This window comes from Brachyistius frenatus, unplaced genomic scaffold (genome assembly GCF_029030835.1).
Source record: "Brachyistius frenatus isolate BFR_SWC_R1_liver_20210118 unplaced genomic scaffold, ASM2903083v1 Contig_31, whole genome shotgun sequence".
NCBI lineage: Eukaryota > Metazoa > Chordata > Actinopteri > Embiotocidae > Brachyistius > Brachyistius frenatus.
Window position 1 is genome coordinate 40,464 of NW_027210630.1, and position 19,704 is coordinate 60,167.

General features: G+C 41.3%; 1 protein-coding gene across 5 annotated transcripts in view; it reads right to left on the reverse strand.

Annotated features, from left to right (window-relative positions):
* Positions 1–1,895: 1,895 nt before the first annotated feature.
* Positions 1,896–19,704, reverse strand: part of pbx3b (pre-B-cell leukemia homeobox 3b) — a 58,647-nt gene continuing 40,838 nt past the window's right edge. The window contains exons 3-11 of one of the 5 annotated variants that reach the window (XM_069699668.1): positions 14,757–14,998; positions 13,611–13,801; positions 12,403–12,538; positions 11,554–11,583; positions 7,406–7,571; positions 6,744–6,821; positions 6,186–6,298; positions 5,208–5,297; positions 1,896–3,605 (exon numbers count right to left, since the gene is read on the reverse strand). In XM_069699668.1, coding sequence (XP_069555769.1) covers positions 3,513–3,605; positions 5,208–5,297; positions 6,186–6,298; positions 6,744–6,821; positions 7,406–7,571; positions 11,554–11,583; positions 12,403–12,538; positions 13,611–13,801; positions 14,757–14,998 — 1,139 coding nt within the window. In that variant the 3' untranslated portion in view covers positions 1,896–3,512. The remainder of the gene's footprint in view (positions 3,606–5,207; positions 5,298–6,185; positions 6,299–6,743; positions 6,822–7,405; positions 7,572–11,553; positions 11,584–12,402; positions 12,539–13,610; positions 13,802–14,756; positions 14,999–19,704) is intronic. The other 4 variants (XM_069699669.1, XM_069699670.1, XM_069699671.1 and 1 more) reach the window with 4 other exon arrangements.

Consider the following 19,704-nt stretch of genomic DNA (forward strand, 5'->3'; position numbering starts at 1 on the left):
CAGTCGGTTTACATGTTCCCTCATATTGCTGCAATGTTTGATCAAGGATCAAAGCTAATATCAAAACATATTGCATATTGTCTTAGACTCAGATCAGACTAATTCATTTTATTCTGTGAAATCACATTTCTGAGTCCTACAGAAAGCATTAATTATTGCACTGAACCTAAAGTGTAAAATATAATGCTTTCAAACAGAGCTTATGTTTTGGGGCAGTTGTGTGTGAAGCTGCATAGAGTCACATTTATGAATACATTTAGATATAGGCCAATTTCTGAATTTCTGTTTCAACCTCTCACCAATATAATTCAGCGAAGGTGTGATGCAATTACATCTTTTTATATTTTAATATAAACAGTCACTCTGTTTAAATACAGGATAACATGGGTCTGTGAACAATACACCATAAGCAATAAATCAAACCGTGACAAAATTACATTTTATATTTAATCGAATGTGAACCCTACCTTAATAATATAAATGATATCTTTCTCTAATTTAATTGGCACTAGCTTGGTGCATATTGCTAATATAATTCAGAATTTCCATATTTAATGATGCATGCTTTTCATGGTGAATTTTACTTGGAAAATGTCGTCTTTAATGAACCTTAGAAAAACCTCTAATAGGCATAATCTCGGAAAATGTAACTTCTTTATTTAAAAGGTTCTGAGACCAATTTTACTGAGTGCAGTACTTAAAATCCAATAGTTGAAGTCTTAAGGAAGCAAATGTATCTATTTGTAAAGGTAGAATGAGCAAATAGAGTATAATCCAAATGGCAGCGTAACAGCACTGGACTGAACTCTACATGCTTTCATAATTCCCCAGACAAGATATATTTATGCATCAGGAAAGCTTATGTGGATGCACTAAATGTTAAACAACAGGGACATTTTCTAAAATCACCCTTGAGCTTTTTTCTTAATAATAAAAACAAAAATTAATGAAAAGGAAAGTAGTTTTGGAAATCCATAAAACTTCTAATTTGATTTACCTTAAAGGCAACACTAATTTTTAATTAAAGGGTAAAGAAGTATCTCTGGCATGGGTGTGTAAAATCAGGGTAAAGATATGATTTCCAGAGAAAGGTGTTCAATGAAGTTCTGCACTGGTTGAGTGGACAAATGTGCTCTCCCGGGAAACCGTCTGTGCATTGCGCTTGAATTAAACTCGAGCTGCGCTGTTACATCTCTTTTCTCTTTTTCCTGTCTATCCACACTCATATGTTCAAAACAAAAACCACGTGCATGCTTACTGTTGTGCACACGGAAGCTTTTAAAGTGGCTGCTCATCACGTGCGGTGATTTTCCCCACTTACACACTGTGCTTCAGGGGTATTTACAATGCATAGTTCATGACTGAGAGACAAACACTGGACACAAGCTTATAGGAGGGAGACGGGAATGAAGAACTCCGCTGAGAAAATGAGAATAAATGGATGTCAATTTCCATGTGGAATTGGTAACCAATGATCCATTAAGCTAGCCTTTCCACAACAGACAGACAAAATAGCCTGAATTAGAAGTGGCTGACATTTCAGTTAATTGCACTAACCATGTCAGCTCCACAGTCGCTGCAAACCAGGTTAAGTCCTCACCTTCTGCAGCTCACCTCATGAAAAGCATATTCATGCATGCTGAATAAATCACATTTAATATTAGCCTGAATTTGTATTTGATTTGAAGCATTCTTAAATGAAAATGTTTTATCATTGATGAGAGGAAAGAAACGGCTTCAATGACTCTGAAGTTAATATTGATAGACAGGTGCAGCAACCCTCCATTAAAATGCATCCTTTGCTGGTAGTTTATAGAGAAAAGTTGCAAGCCGCTCCTACTTGCTCAACAAACGTGAACATTAAAAAATATGAAAAACAAAAACACACACCTTGCTGTCATGAAAGCAAAAGGTTTATTCATGTTTGAAATTACACAACTACCACAAGGAAGACTTTTCAGTCCAGGGTGTAGTCTGGTTAGAAAGTAACACTAAACATCTTTAATACATTAGAATCACTGCCACAAATCATTTGTCATGACTTTTCAGTTTCAGAATCACATACAATAGAAAAAAGAGAAAAGAAGTCTTGAACCCTGTTGAACAGAGTTGGAAATGTACAGTTCTGAATACTGAAACCTCTATGCATTACAGTTTTTAGTGATTTTTTTTTTTCCTTTTTTTTCTTTTTTGCATGATTTAGTAACAAGATGAGCAACATTCAAAATGTTTTTTTTTCTTCAGTATTTACAACAGTTTTACTGTTTGGTGTTAATTTATCAACAATGTTCATCGCACCCATTCGTAAAAGCCACAGACTAACAACATCTTCGTCCTCCTTCCCCGTCGTATTTTCCACGGTATTAATATTGTTATCATTTTCATTTTTTTACATTTTTGTCATTTTAAGTTGCAGTACAGCAACATCATTTTATTAAAAGATTAAAATATACATTAGATTACATAGAGAATGAAGAGTGTACAGTGTTACAAGATGTAATCAAAATTAAAAAAAAATAAAAACATTAAATAAGGGCCAAAGAAACTATGGTGGTGGTATTGTTTAGAGGTAGTAAGTGAGCACTCTAAGCTACAGAAATGTGGTAAATTATTGGTTCCTATGAATGAGGTAATAAAGCTGTGTATTGATTGGTGGGGATGTATAATTACTCTTAAGCTATATTATGTACAACTTTTCCTGCGGAATGGGGCCTTGCTCCTGTGTGTCATGACGGAATGATCTACTGTGGGGGAGATTTGTTGATTTCCATAAGCAGTACAAAAAAAATGTTTACATATGTACATACTAAACATCAAATTATAAAATATGGAATGGTGTCATGTTATAGTCAAGCAATCAATTACACTTCTTTATGTTCGAGTTTGAATAGTCATTTCATGGTACTAATGTATACAGCTGTAAGGCAAAAATAAATCTTGAAAGTAACTACAAAGCTGCCATTGAGCTGTCAACAGCAGCATTGTTGAGGTGCCGGACAAGACTGCGAGCACATTACAGTCAAAGAAACAGCTGCTTTAATCTATGTATTGTAAGAACTGAAAGAGAAGCCAATTATCAAAATGGAAAGTAGCAATTAAATCAAGAATCAAACAAATGGGCATTTAAAATGTCATAAAATGTCACGGAAAATATGCAAGTGTCATCCAATACTTTGAGTTCAGAGCAGATAATTATTCTGAAAGTTTACAGAGTAACGTCTGAGGGCTGTTTCTATTTGTACATGTGTATGTGTTTACCCCTATACAACAAACAAATAAAAGCATGGCGATTACACTTGATTTATGAAGACAGAAAGAAAACACTGAGCGATCAGGAAACACTTGGTGTTCATAATGGAGGATGTCATTTGCATGTGAGAGGCATGGTTGTGGGAGATTTTAAGGTACAGGAAAACCAATCTGTTGTGAAAAGTTTTTTGTTTTTTTTCAGTTGGTCAGCCAGTTAAAAAGTCCATGCCCAGCTTTATAGGCGAAGATGCATTAGTAGCGGATCAATTCGAGGTATCGGAGTGCACACTTCCAGGTCCTTCTGTTGGAGATATTACAGAAGACGGAGTCGTTGCATCTTGCCATCCCCCATTAGCCTAGGACAGAAAAGGGAAAGGTTGAGATTACAATCACACACTCTGTAATACGAGCTCTGTAAACTCTAGACGCTCCGAAAATGGAAGGGAAACTAAAAAAAGATGAGATTCTGGTTGCACTACGGTGTCAGCTGATATTAAAATGTTGCAGATACAGTGATGCTTTGTGATTAGTCCCGTCTTTGCATTACAGTGGCATCAGCAAAGAGGCTCTCAAAAACAAATTTGTCTTGTGTCCCGACCAATGGGAGCAGTCCCTGAAATCAGTGTCTAAGCAGATTTCAGCAGCGACCGACAGCTTGTCGCTACATATTCTCCTGTCAGTCAGGAAGAGGGAGGGCTCGGGCCGGGTGAGGTGGGGAGAGCTGAGTGAAAGTGACAAGGCAGGGCCTCTCCAAGAGAGCCAGTCTTAGCCAGCCTGACTTTGCTTTGCCCCAGGCGTGACCTAGCCTTTACTGGATCCCTCTACGTCACCACCAACAAAGCTAAAGGTTAGTCTATGCGAATATTTTAGCCAATTTCTGCATTTTTGCTCAAAAACAAAAAAAAATAGGAGCTTTGCTATTATTTGTTGTTCAGAGCATATTTTATTCCTGTGTTCCTCTTTTGTTCTGCTTCTCTGTTTTCATGTTATTCAGTGCTGTCAGTTAGTGTTTCAGTAGGGATCACACTGAGCTCCGGGGAGCCACTAGGCACAGGTCTACACTGCACATGGAAGTGAGAAACCTTGTGAGAAAGTGAAAAACACTTGATCCTGCTCGGAGTTGACGTGTCTAAAGAGCTTATAGCAATAAAGCTACAGCAAAGATAAAATGACACCAACAGCAACCGCCACCATTTGTTTACATAAAACATGTTAATTTTGTTTCACACAAATCTTTTTTTTTTTTTTATGTTTAGTAACCTTTCTGTAAATTTAATTCCTTATTTTGATGGTTAAGCTTTAAATAATATTAAACGGTGAATATGCGTGCAATTTACCCAACAGGCATAACAATATAAAGAGAGCAAATGCTGTGGTTCTGATATAGTGCAGAGAGAGAGCTGTCTGATACTATTTCTCTTTCTCTCTCTCTTTCTCCTTCAGTCTTCATCCTCTCTCATCAACGAAATTAATCTTTACTCTGATAGCTTCAGATTATGTGCTGCTTTACAAAAAGGCGCCATATCAAACCTCATCAGGGAAGATGGAATTCATGGCTGCGGGCGATCACATGTTCATATTTTATCATGAAGATAAGTCTATGGAAAATTCCGTGATGCATTTCAAACAGCTGAAAATGCAACAGATACGGCGCAGAGAAAGATCCCTTTTTTAATTCTCTTTTTCAGTTTTAGTTTTCTTAAAGTGTTTCTAAAGGTAAAGAAGCTGATCATATTCCCCCTAATGTGCTTTAATAAATGCAACCTGTGTTGATGTCAGGTGACAAAGTGGCAATGACTAGTTTTATGGGTCATGCACAGGCTGTCAAGCAATATAATAAACTGAAATTCAATTAAATAGAATTAAACTACAGCATATTTTGATGGGGAAAAACCGCAAGAGCAAATTTTTACACTGCCTTTGTCTCAACAATCTACACCAATAAAAATCAGACTTACGTTTAAGCTATGTGGACTGTACATGGTGTTTCCCCCCGGAGCATCATTGTATCCTGCCGTCTGACTGATAACATGGCGCAGGGTATCCACCTGAAGGGACAGACAAGGTGGACAAACTGGTCAGCTGGGTGTCTCGCAGCGGTCCAACGCTAACTGTGAACATGCTCAGTGAAGCAAAAGACACTAACTAGTGTGAAATCAAAAAAGGACTCCTGAGACAGCAAAAGGTACTAAACATATAGCACAGCTCATAGAGTTTCTAATGAGAAAAAAACAAAAACATACTAATTATGAGCATGCCCAAATCTATTATTTTATATAGTGACTATGGATTTGTAAATAAAAAAACAAACATAAAAGCATAAGTGAAAATAACAGCACATACACTATGGCTCTTTTAAATGAATTTTTTATTTCTACCTTAATCATAAATAGGCATTAATTTTTTTCTTTCTTTCTTTTTTTTTTTTTTCAAAAGTGCATGGTAGTGAGTGTGTGGAGAGTGTGTAACTGCATTAAACTCACAAAATGGAAGACATCAACAACAAACAATAACAAGATGAGACAGGAAGATAGCAATATAGAGTACAGAAAAAAAAAGGGGAAAAAAACGTAGTCCCAAAAACCCAATACTAACCCAAGAGCTCAAGTCAAAGCCAAATGCATTCACAAAATGTTTGGAATAGTAACCAGGATATTGCTTTGTGGCATGGTAGCAGTGGGGTGGGATTATATTTTGGCTGCCAAAATATTCCATCCAAAGCGAAATAGTCAGTAAACACTTCAGTCAATCAGATGTTACTTGAGGCCTCGCCTGGTAATTTGAACTGCCCTCGCATGAGCAGCGTGTATTTCTTATTTTCTATTTTTTTGGTTGAATGTGCTTCAGACTGCACTGTGGATGGCTCAGTACACAGGCAAGACAAGGACAGCTCTCTGCACTGGTTGTCAGGAACTGTCCCTGATTGTTGATCCTACCTGTGACTGTACATTGGCTCCAACTTGTGCCCCTTGGTAAGAATCCCCATTCAGACTCTGCATGCTCAAGAACATGTCCCCAGAGTTTGGGAGGTTAAAAGAACCTGAAGAACCTGGAAAGGGAAGATGTAAGTAGCTGAATACATGAGAAGGGCTATAAAGGGAAAACACGCGCACGCACACACACACACACACAGAACGCAGACACACACACCACGCACATGTCTGCATAAACAGACCCGACTCAAGCAGACGAATACACCGAAGAAACACTCCCATGAAGCAAGCAACTACAAGGGTGAAGGAAGGAAAGCAAGGAACCAAACAGAGGAGGGCGATATGCAGGAGGACTGAAGATCTTTTTTTTTTTTTTTACGAATGCGGTGAACACAAATGAAATGAATATCACATGACACAAGGGGACCGGTTCTATCTATATGTGGTTGGTCGCTTAAGCTCCCAATTGTTCCACATCACCTACTTCCAATCTAAAATTGGCAGGGAGGTTTCACATGGTAAATGACAAGGACAATAAGAAGCTTATGAAAAGACCAGTACCAGTAAACATGTTGCTTAAAAGAGTGTTTTTGCTCTCTGCAGAATCCAGCTGAAACTCTTCATCTTTCATCTGGAATCCTGGGTGCAAGAAAAAGGGACCACTTCATAAGCTTACCACATCCCGATGCAGGTCAACCTAGTCCAAACTCAGCATGACATTACTAGTTAAACTGGACTAAACATGCCCTTTTAGGCTTCCTGTTTTAATATGATTCAATACGATATAATGATATTTTGGTATAATACTATTAATGTAGGTAAAATGCTCCCAGCAATTAAGTTTCACTTTATTTTGCATCAAAAGCTCTACCATTGTGGGACTACATACCATTACATTACAAATGACAGGAAGTTGACAGAAAGTCAAGGGAAAACAAATCCCATGGCAATATTTTGAAATTCTCCTTTTTAAAAAAAAAATATTTTGCCAAAAATACATGTGTTCTCGGTTCACAAGTCAGGAACGCTGTCTTTATGCATGAGTTTGCTTGGCATCAACTGTCTTATAGACAGGAGACACTGTGATCCCCAAGCTGGGAGCAGAGCCTGTCACTCTTGCCTGTGTGAATGGTGCATGAGAGAGTGAGGCAGGCAGCAGGTTAAGGGCTGAGGCAGAGGGCAGATCTTCTTTTTGTTTTTTGTGTATATGCAGGAGTGCCTACCGGAGTTAGGTGTGGTAGGGGAGTTGGCCTGGCTGTTCTGCACTGCAGCGGCTACAGCGTGTGCTGCATTTACAGCAGTCTTGGCGGCATACAGGTTGGCTTCTTCCTGAAACTTGCCGATATTTTTCTTGTACCGGATCCTTTTGTTGCCAAACCAGTTGGATACCTGTGTGGGAGAGCAGAGGGAGGAGGAGCAGAGGAGTCAGACGTCAAGCAGCCACAGCACCGTGCACTGAGCAGTGTGATTGTTTCAAGATGTCATGTTTGGGTCCATCAAGTACCCAATTCCCAGCCCCTGCAGTAATGTCCGCCGGGTACACAAGCTAATTAAGCCATAATCGGGAGCCACTTGTGTCTTCTCATGGATGGGAGCATGACATGCTCTCAGATCTGTCTCCTGACAAAACTAAAACACAAGGGGCTCCGTTTGCTCAGACACTAAAGTCAGTGTACTATATATATATATTTCTCATATCAGGACTGGTTGTTAAGGATACAGACTCTGACATTTCCCTTAGTTAAATCATATAAATGTTCACATTTAATCCTCTAAAGAATGCTCACTGATTCCACTGAGCAGTGACTCTCGGTGATTGACACCTTTTGTAAATATGTGGACAATTAGTAAATTTAAATGATTAAATTCCAAATTCCAAATACAGCTGCAAGTTGTTGGTTATTTGTGAGTCTTCAAGTCAGATTTCTCATAAACATTGTAAATATTGGAAAACATGGCATAGTTTTGTTAAATATTGATATTTGACTAAGAATTCTTATTCAAGCATGTATACCACCTTATAATCTAATGAACAGTCACCTCAGTTAACAGTGTGTGTGTGTGTGTGTGTGTGTGTGTGTGTGTGTGTGTGTGTGTGTGTGTGTGTGTGTGTGTGTGTGTGTGTGTGTGTGTGTGTGTGTGTGTGTGTGTGTGTGTGTGTGTGTGTGCGTGCGTGTGTGTGTACGTGTACGCATGCATGCTCATTGATTTGGAAAGCAACTTTTGTTTCCAATTGTCAAAAACAAGAGAGGAAGAGGAAGAAGACCTGCAGACATGTGGAGCAGTAAACAGATTGTTGGAGCAGTCAGTGTTAACTGGTGTGTTTAAAAAAAAAAACTCTGTATGTTTTACTGAAGTTAATTGGAACACTAAAGGCACACATTGAGATCAAATTAATGTTAATAAAAACTGGGTACATTCAGATTTAGAGCAGTTGGAAATGTTAATTCTGTTGAATTGAAATGATGACGTCCAACATCAGACACTGAAAAGTTGTATGAGAGGTGAACCTTATGTGTGAATGCTGCCTCTGCAATAACAGTGGAATAATAATGAGATGATGCTTGTTTTTAATGGTCCTATAAATTAGAGTGTCTTGTCACTGTGCTGCAGCCCCCCTCTCAGGCCCTGCAGCCCACGGCTGGACCAGCCAAAGAGCAGCTGCCCCTAATGACGCTTTATTTAATTTCCACCCATGTGCTTAAATTTTAATATCCCCAGCAGCCCGCCAATGCTGTGGCGTAAAAACTGACTGGATTTGCAGGACATCAGATCATTTCTATCCTGCACGTCTCTGTGCTCTAAATCTTTAATATCTAGGCAATTAAAATTAATGACCATTCAGGCGAGGCCCACTGTTGGCAGGGTTTCCTTGACATCAATTGTTTGATGGGTTTACCTAGAGGTTAAACTAACAAGCAAGGTTTAATTGGAAGCAATGAAAGCCCTGGCCATCATCCTTTTTACTTAACCTGCTTATAGTGGATTGTAGAGCCAAAGACGATACAATATTCTCGCTCTTTCAGACAGCTCACAATTTGCCCACAAACCCGAAAACCACAGAAAATGTTTTCTAAAGCTCATCACGCCGTTTAATTTAACAGAATGTTCATACAAACAGTGTATTAAACAGATCTACATTTATTAGATTGTCAGTTGTGCTGTTTCCTCATGAAGACATATCTTTATCATTAAGTGTGACTTAATGGATACAGAATATACATTTGTTTACTGATTAACACAGTATGCAGGACTGAGGCGAGCAAACTCTTAAGTTAAATGTGACAGATTATTTCATCAAATATAAACAACTGAAACATCAACTTTTTACAACTTTTTCTACTCTGTTCTCCTCCCTCATAATGAAGTGTGTTCTGACTAAAGTCTACAACTTCATGGGGTTACAAGCCTGAACAGACTCAGCAGTGTTGGCGTCAAATCTTTGTTCGACACACACATTTCTCTCCTGCCCACTGAACTCCGGCTTTAGTGAAGCTCGGGTTCAGCTAAATATTGAACAAATGCACAACACTGGAAGGTGTGTAGCACAACCCAATCTACACAACTAATTCCCCTTTTATTTCGTGGCAGGCCATGCATTCAATTGACTCCTGTGTTTGGTGAGAACCAGGTTGTGAGGCTGAATTACCTGACATCAGCTGCCTCAAAGGCAGCGATTGTATAATGACCATGCAGACTCCTGGCAAGGACATGATACCGGTGCCTTCATCGCTGCCCACTAGACAGACCGTGGAGCTGTAGTTAATAATTCAAACTATGTATTTCACCCTATTTCAAGTCAATCCTACTCTCTGGTGCATGTAAGGCAATGCATGATCCCTCTGTGATCATATCTGGGGTTATAATGCCCTAATGTAAGCCTTAAATCCAAACACAAAGCTGTCAGTACGCTGTATTTATAATGAATAGTCGAAATATTGAAAAGTGTCACTCAGAAGAAAATGCCTATAAATTTTGACAATGTAAATTTGTCTCTGCTGTGGAGTCAGGTTTTAAATGGTGAGCGGTGTCCCAGTCGCACAGATTACATAAAATATCTGAAAACCCTCCAACCAAACTACAACCATGTAATCCCATGCCTTCATTACAATGCACATGCAAAGTGACAGAGGAAATAGGACAGGCCTCTGCATTTAGAGACCCACTTAGGTAATATTAGCAACGTCAATATATCAATGCACTTCAGCTATTTGCTTTAAACAAACAGGATATAGTAATCAAATCAGACACAGAACAGTCAGATAATAATGTAATCATTCAAATTTTGTTAGTTTGACGTTATCACTGCAGCAATTTAAGGACATTTGAAATAAAAAAAAAAAAAAAGAAAGAAAACACTGCATAGAGTTCGCAGTCATGGAGGATGACTGTGCATCACATGCATTTTAAATGATCCCCGCTAAAATGATGCAGGGTATTTCATCAGCGATGATGTATTGAGCAAAGCTGCGGAGCGATATTGGCATACCATTCACAACGGATGGTGTTTACTTAATGAACTACTTGTGCAATCAACAAAGCACCGCAAAAAGAGTTTGGGGGTGTTTGATAAATGACTCGGCCGAGCCCTCGGTGTGACCACAGCGAGCCGTTTGTGACTCTGAAAGGTTCGGCCACGGTGAGGGATAACATACTTACAGAGCACCCGGCATTATGTCAAGCCTCCGACTTTGTTACTCACTTAAAATGAGCCAAAGCACTACGAATAAGTCAATAAGAATGTCTGCCACGGTCTCCGCTTGTCGAGGAGTCCGCCACTAATGGGGCCTGAGATGAGTTGAAGTGAATTTTTAAAAGCCCCTCTAATTTCTGGATAGACTGATTTTGTTCTCATGGTAACTGGTACAGTGGCCAGTTTTGGGAGGCACTCGGTAAACAGAGTGGAGCTCCATTTCTTTAAACTGCTGTAAAGTACATGATGATCACCAGGTGGGAGGGGGGTAAATAAATTGAGAACGCAGTCTGAAGATTCAAAACCAATTCAACGACCAAAAACGAACAGATAATGTGGTAAACAATAGTCAAAAAGTAAAGTTACATGTGACACATTTGTACACATAATATGGTGATAACATGGGTGTAGTGTAAAAAATATGAATCAATCAAAAATAGGCTGTGGTCTTGTGTGATTTAAAGGTGGGATGTAAATGCTGAAAATTCGTATCCACTTTTTTTTTTTTTATAAATATAAATTCAAACTTCAAACACTGTATTATAACATTAGCATTGATCCAGTAGTGTGAGGGAGGGAGGTTCTGTGCAGTGGAAAACTGTGAGGCTATTACATACATAAACAGAGGAGGTACAAAAAAAAAATGAAAACAGTGGATCAGGAGAAGTTATGACATACCTGTGATACTGTGATGGTGCTTCCCACCCCCTGAAGGCAAAAAAGAATGGGCTTTTACAGTATCTGACTCTTCATGACTACACTCAATATACCCCTCATCACCCCCTCCCCACACAGAAAAAAACACTGCAGATTATTGTATAGATTCATGTTTCTCTGATATCGTGTCTCATGAGGACAACCATAGAACAATAGAGAATAAAGAATCTAGATAGTAGTCACAATCCTAGCAGGAAAAGAGAGCACAGGATAATAATACTTTGGATGTGGGGGTTAGGTGTGAGAGATATTGCCTTCAGGTTTACCCAACGAGGAGGCTATGATATATATAAAGTGGGAAAGTCGCATCTTTAAGTGTAAAATATAACTGTGAATTAGCAGACTCCTGCAAGGTCACTTGAAGAGCGAACATACAAGTAAATACCCAGTATCATCCAGTGTTTTCAAGCACCAGACTTTAGCTGCTTTTCTTAAAGTAATGGATGATGCCATTTTTTTTTTTTTTCCTTCCCAGCGTATGACCTGAGCGACTGACCAGGCAACAGAGAGAGCACACATGGTGGATGGGAATGAGAGGGAAAAATGGCAGGGGAGCCAGCATTGGGGCGGCTAAGGAAGGACAGCATAGTGCTTTGATTGAGGCTGAGATGATATAGGCCTCCCTTCCCTGTGGCCCTGCTCTGACTGACTGGGACCAGCCTTGACTGAAGCATCATTAGGCAGTCACAATGTCAAGGTTAGCAAAGGACATTGTGTCTTGGTGGTGTGACCTACGGTAACTATCCCTCTAGGCTTTAGCCTTTCCCACCTTGATTACCTACCAGCTACTGTTAGATGAGAACTACCCACCTGGGAAACTGTGATGCTGCACTTCTTGGCCAGCTCCTCTTTCGCCTCCTCGCTCGGATACGGGTTGCTGAGGTGCGAGTAGAAGTATTCGTTCAAAATTTCTGTCGCCTGCTTGCTGAAGTTTCTCCTTTTCCGCCTGAGTGAGGAGCAAAACGAGAGAAAGGCCGAGTGAGCCTATTAGTGAGACTAGCATTAACTCATCCATTTGGATTGCACAAATTGCACAATCAATCTCACACATAAATGGTGAAAATAATGAGGAATGGGCTCTAAGGGCCCTCAGGAGCAGGATATCGTGTCCTGCTCCAAGAGTCTTGTCAACACAGAAGAAAAGACCCCAACCAATAAACTGACAAGCACACACAGACACACAAACAAACACACACAGCCACAAAACACATACAATGTTTAATTTGGTCTGTTGGTCTCCAATCTCCAGTCCAAGCGTGTAATGTGCAGAGTTTAGTGCAGCGGATGGGTGGGCTTCGTGATGGAGCGCAAAGCCCAGTCGGAGTGCATCTCGGTACATTATAGAAATCATAGCATGCCCAGTTGAGCATTGTTCCTGAAGTGCCACAGCCCCAGGGATCTCCACTAGAAACAAGCAAGCTCTAACTATATCTGGGTCCCCTTCCCTCCCAAGGGCAGTACTTATCATGTTGTTGAGCATTTGCTTATTTTGCCTTGTTTACTGCGCTTCACACAGGCAGTGGGCAGCAAATGTGCTTCCACTTGGCCTGTTTGGCCCGAACTTGTGCCGCTCTCCGCGGCGCACCACACTGCAGCACGTTGTCCGTGATTAGCGTAATCCAAAACACCTGCTGATGACCTCCCATCAATCCATTGCACATGCCGCCGTGTCATTTGGTCTTAACTGCTCTCAGGTGTGAAGGCAGGATTGTCTTGAAAATGGATAACGCATGGAGCACGAACGCAATTAAAATAATGCATCTCTGTAGTGCTCACACTGTGTGCTGTGCCAGAAAAGTAAGAGAAACTTCAGACCTGCCCACAGTCTAAAAATGACCTCGCCCAATGGATTTGCTTATGTGGGTCATACAGAAGCAATAAAAGTTTCTAGATACCAAACACACACGCGCACACACACACACACACACACACACACACACACACACACACACACACACACACACGCACACACACCTATACACGTACACGTATATGGTAAACACGCATGATGCACTGACCTGGCATCAAGGAATCTGGAGCGCAGGATCATGACAGCCTCACAGGTGCTTTGCTTCAGCTGCATCTGGATGGAGCTGAACTTACGGTGGATGATTCCCACCATGCGCTCGATCTCTTTGGGAGAGATGGGCCGCGTGCGAGACTGTTCTCTCAGCAGGTTCATCACGTGCGTAGTGAATTCGTTACACGCCTGCCAAAAGACAGAGTTCTGTAAATGACATGACTCGCTGCAATCAGTTTGTGACAACTTCCAAAAGACTAATTTTTCTAAATTTGTATGAATGTTTCTTATATTAAATTAGTTAATTTCATACGACTTCAACAAAGTGCACTGTTTGACTGAGATGACATAATAGCTGAAGTCATCTTTGAATAAATGCAGATTTGCAGTTTGGCTTGGCCCTAATGCAGAGTGAATTTAAACAGCTTTTCACTAAACCAGTAGTTCATACATGATTAATTAGAATAACTCATTTACGTAGTGCACACTTTAGCTCATTACTCTGAGTAAAATTCGTTAAGTATTTACATTTAGATAATTAAAACCTGGAAACACCCTTAAGAAAGATGCATTTACTCCAGGCGAAGTGTTGTGTGCCCCCACATGCCCACCTCGTTTCTCGGAGAGCGCAGAGTAAATTAGTCTAATTTACCTCGCTGGCTTGCTGAGGCATCACTGTTACACCTTCTATTTTCACCCATAATGCCTCTGTGTTTAATGGCAGGCTCAAAGTGCTAGGTGAAGGAGCTGATCATACTTTCATTTAACACAGAGGACTGGGGCACTCCTTTGGATCTCTCGATAATCAACTACAGCACAGTGAATAATGCTGCAATTTTTTTCCAAGCTGATAATACATTCTCTCTCATTATACATATTCACTTCAATATTCTAGATGATGTAAGAAATACGTTGTTCTGGGTGAAGGGAAGCAGACAACTCAATCGGTCCATTCCAATATACAGTGACATTTAAAATAGCTGGTAGTTACATGGTTATTTAAACCTTTCAATAGTGCAAAAAATAATATGTATGCTGTTGTTCTTTATCTGGATGTAGAGCGAAGGAGCATGAAGAAGCGTGCAGTGTTAATACCGAAGCAGTACTTGGGAAGCTCTTAACCTTGTGAAGACCCCGTCCTCACCTGTTCGTATTTCTCCAGCTCCGTGTGGTAGATCTGTCTGATCTGGGTGAGTTTGGCTCTGTAGTCGGAATGTTCGATGGAGTTGTCGGCCGCCCCGCCCGAGGCCGCAGCAGCAGCTGCAGCAGCAGCAGATCCGCCACCTTTCTCTGGTCCCGCCACTCCCTCTGCCAGCAGCATGTTGTCTAAACGCATGAGCTGCGGGTCTGGGGGATCCTCCTCCTGGGCACCACGAATGCTGAGACCTGCAGCAACACATAAACGGGGACAGTTTCAGATAATGCCATCCAGGGACATTTTAGGACTGGAAAAAATAATGCAATTAATTAAAAATACTGATTAAATAGACTCACTGAATTTGTGAGTGCATTTTGAAAGCATTGTGTTTACCTAGTGTGCTTTATTGTGATGTTTCCCATGCAGGTATGAACTGAGTGCCTCCTGTGTATGTGCTGTGCTCCTGTCGCCCATGTCTATGCCTGTTGTCTTTTATTTACACTGCGCTGCACACTGTGTGTACGGGAAGGCTGACATGACAGGCAACATCCATAAACTGACAAATGCTCAATGGTGAAGTGGCACTTCTACTCTGTGAAAGGATGCTAAACAGAAAACTATACCTCTAGTGAGTGTCTCTGTCTTTGACACAGTGAATGCGGGGAACTCCAGAAAGTATCTGCTGCTTTTCCTCATATCTATTTGCTTATAAGTCTCAAATCTTTTGTTATCTTACAGTCCTGATCTGGCAGTATTCAAAGATGCAATAACAATCTGCATTAAGGCGAAATGAGTGCCGAGGCGATTCTCTGCAAAGTGCTCATTCCTGACTTCTGTTTTTGTTCTCGGATCCCGCTGTTTATTTCCTCCGGTTTTCTGTCTCGCCAGCCTGTCAGCAAGTCGTAATCACACAGCAGATAGCGTACATGCACACCTGGATGCACGCGCAATGCAGCCACAATGCCCGGCCTTTCAGAGAATAAACAGGAACACTGAGGGTCAGAATTACAGCAAAAAAACAAGCTCAAGTGATCCAGGCTAATAAGTGGATAAAAATGTGGCTCAATGGGCAGTAAATACTGAGTGGCTACTCGAACGTTATGATTACCCGAGTTGTTTCAATTCAATAATCCCTCCCGCAATTCAGGGGTTTTCAACAGCTCATTACAGCTTCATTAAGATATGGCCGCCTCTGGATTCTAAATAAGAAGATTAGTGGCTCTATTGTGTCAGCCAGTAGGCATGCAATCAGAGAAGCCCTTTTAGCATGCGGTGACCGACTGACCCTGCACACCATCCACAGGAGTAAATACTAAAGAAAAAAACACTCCTTTTGCTCTTTATATCTTTCACATAAACACAATCCTGGATAAAGGAAAAAAAAAAAATGTAGCCACTACTCTGATGTTTTCATCTCTGTTGGTGTTTTGTTCAGCTGCAGTGCCATTGAAAAACAAATTTGCCTCTATTTATGGATCGGCTGGCTTTGAGTCTTTTAGGTGTAATGGTGTGAGAGGAGTGGATGAATGTGGCTATTTGTGTTGGAGACATTGAGATGCTGGACAAGGCTCCATCAGGCTCGCAGGAGCCAAGCCATCCATGTGGACAATATGCCGCTGCTCCACTAACCCTCATCCACATCACACTGCATTTGCACGGCTCCACCCAAAGCGATCATTCTGGACGGACTCGACTGTTTCTATTCCAGTTTGTGCAGCATGAAGCCGAATGGCACATGACTCAAATGTTGACTGACCAGATGCCTGGCAACATATCTCAACATGCTCTAATAGCTGGTGGTTTGTCTGCCACAACGGTTCATATTTCCCTAATTCAGTATTTACTCCCACTCTCTGATTCAACACGAGCTCAGCAGGCTGCACTTTCTTTTGTGCTGCGGGTGGTGGTAAGTAGGTAGGCACGTTTTTCATGTCAGGTATATTAAATATAACTCTGGGACGCAGCGTGCATTTCCACACCAAACCCAGTTGTCACTTTCACTCGGCTCACTCTATATCCACTATATCCAGGGGAAATGCAGCTGAGGGAATTTACAGGGCTTTTCAGCTAAATGGGCATAAATCACTGGTTTCATTCAAACTAAATAATCACAGGCCATAAAGAGCTACTTGTCTCTTACCGTATATTACCACAAAGTTCCTGTGTGCAATACTGTGGCCATTCACACCAAAGGAAAACAGAGCGAGACGTTAGAAAGTGACATGTAATCCTGTTAGTCCGCTGACATGTGGAGTGGCCGTGACATTTTTATCATACGTGTCCATTTCTATTTGGGAAATCAGCAGGATAAAAATGATTACTGTGCTGCTCCGAGAAGCACGCGGCCCTGCAGGAGTCCACCAGGGTGTATTTGTGCCACAGCAGCTCTGGCTGGTCATTCATAACGTGTTGGGAGGGATGGCGCGTACGTCACGAGCACATATATAGTACAAAAATAAAAAATAAATACAAAATAAACCATATCTCTGTCTCGGCGTCTCTTGCCGTGCGCCTTTTGTTGGAGGAGCTAAAGATTGCGGATTCACGGCCTGAGCTCGGCATCATCACGCAACTTCCACAATATAAGCTGGAAGTGAGATAATATCTTTAATTTGCTGTGTGGTTGACAAATCTGTATAGTAAGTTACAATTCCACAGTCACATTCTAGAACCGCAATGCTGCTTTTCCTGCTCAAATCTTTATCCTGTTTTTGTCTGATGATATGGGTATTAAAACAAGTTTGGGCACCCGAGTTTAGCTTTAATCCACCTCCACAGTCAACGTGGGATTAATCTCAGCGCAAAGAGAAAGTGCAGGAGTCGTGTCACCTTGGTAAAGCCTGCGAGGAACAGGAATTTAAGAATGAAAAATCTATGTGTTCCAGTTATTTCGCATTGGCCTGATGATGCTGCTGCTCACTCGCTTAATTACCAGAATTTATTTAATGATGTAAAACAAAACAAAAAAAATCTGAAATTGTAACGATAATAATAGTGTCACATGTCCTTAATCGGCCTCATTTGTCATTCAACAATACAGGTGGGGAAGCCAGGGGGGGAAAAAAGCATATGCATGTATGATTGTTCCTCATTTCTCTTCTGTGGCCGAGACAAAAGGAGACACAGTGATTAATCCATCCCTATCAGTCAGGGGTGGTTCTTCTTTTCACTTTTTACAGGTTTCACTGCCGTTATCGGATCCGTGCACGTAACAAATTTGACAGATAAAGACAATGAAGCCCTTTTTCTCTCATAGACTCTCCCCTGTTCTCTGTTTATAATCATTTCTGGTTCGGGGCTGTTGTCTCGTACATCATTCCCTGCTTGAAGCCCTGACAGTGATCTGAGCACTGCCTCGGGCCGCTCTCCTTTTCCTCCCACCTCTTTTCCCCTTGTGCCCTCTTTTATTCTGTGGGCTTAGCTGACCTTTGGCCCGCTGCTTGTTTACTCTCATCACTGAAGTGTGAGCAGGAGAGCCATAAAGGCAGAGCCCTGCTGGGTTAATGTGGCCTGCTGAAGAGGAGGGAAGGGGTGGCTCTGGGCTTCTCCACTTCATTCTGCTGCACCGACTGCACTGTCAGACGCGAGAAGAGCAGCGCTTCTTGCAGATACAGCCGGAGATTTTAGTCTTTTTTTTTTTTTTTTTTTTCCAAGAACTCGATTCTTTTTTTTTTAAGACTGTAAATGTGCTGTGTAGCGGTAACATGATCTCATCTGTGTTTGACGATACACACTGTGACTCTGTTACTTCCGCCTGTTTCCAAAACACCCTGTTCATTACAAGTAACCCTGACCTCCTGTAGCTACTCTCCCACCCAGCACCTCCAGTGAACGGCTCCGGCCACATATCGGCACTCTGTTCATCTAATTGCATTGATCCGCAAAGGTCTCCCAAAGCTAACTAATCGAAACAGAATTTATTTTCTGTCAATATTTGCAAAGGTCATCTCTCTTAAAGCCGTGGAGTAGACTCTGGGAGGTGGAGGAAGAGGAGGAGGAGGAGGAGGAGGAGGAGGACAGTGGCATCTAGCCTGTTACTGAAGCTCGTCCAAGGTGAGCTTTCACTCGGGCTTGGCACTCAGGATCCAGGGCTTCTAATCCACCGTGTTATTAAAACCCGCTGCCAAAGCAACACACTAGAGACTACAGAGGGCTTAGAGTATCCATTTCACAAAGAGGCCAGTGTCACTACAGCCGCGTTCCACGTCTCCTTTGACTTCATATCATCTCCTTTGTCGTGGCGCCTGGATCAGTAACCTTCAGCTCCAGAAGCGGGGAGCTGGATCAAATTACCATTGAAAATCTTTTGTTCTGACAAATGAAACATAAGGATCCTCTTTCATCGATGTTCTTTAAGTTTTTTTTTTTTTTAAAGGTTGGCCTACATCCACATGGCACAAAGAATCTGAGAGAATGCCTGCGGGCTCTCTGTAGCATGTACAGTAATTAACATGCCATTAACACATTAATACACATTAACTATTCCCAATGTTAATGGCAGAGTAATTACCATACCTGATACCGCACTGTGGGGAAGCCAAAGCACATTCGCCACTTTGTGTTTCACTTTCTTTGTTGAGTGAGTTGAAAAGAATAATTTGGGAGGATGGCTCAGTCTGTTTTACTTCACACAGACGATATCTGTGTCCGTGCATGTGTCTTGTCCTTCCTCTCCATCCCAAATACTAAAAAGTACTTTCACACAACTAAAGTAGCTGCTCTGACTAAATACACACCGGAAAGGAGGAGAGCTCTCATTGTAAAGCACGGAGGATAAGTTGTAGAGGTGAGGCTGAAATACTGGAGGGCACAAAGAGCCTGGTGATTAAATGCAGAGTAAAAGAAGGCAGGAAACGGACCCTAAACTGGGGAATCCCTGTCTGGAATGATGATGTATTTCCTCCCAGTGCGGTGAGTGATAAGCTAATCAGCCGCGCTGACAGTGAAGTGTTAC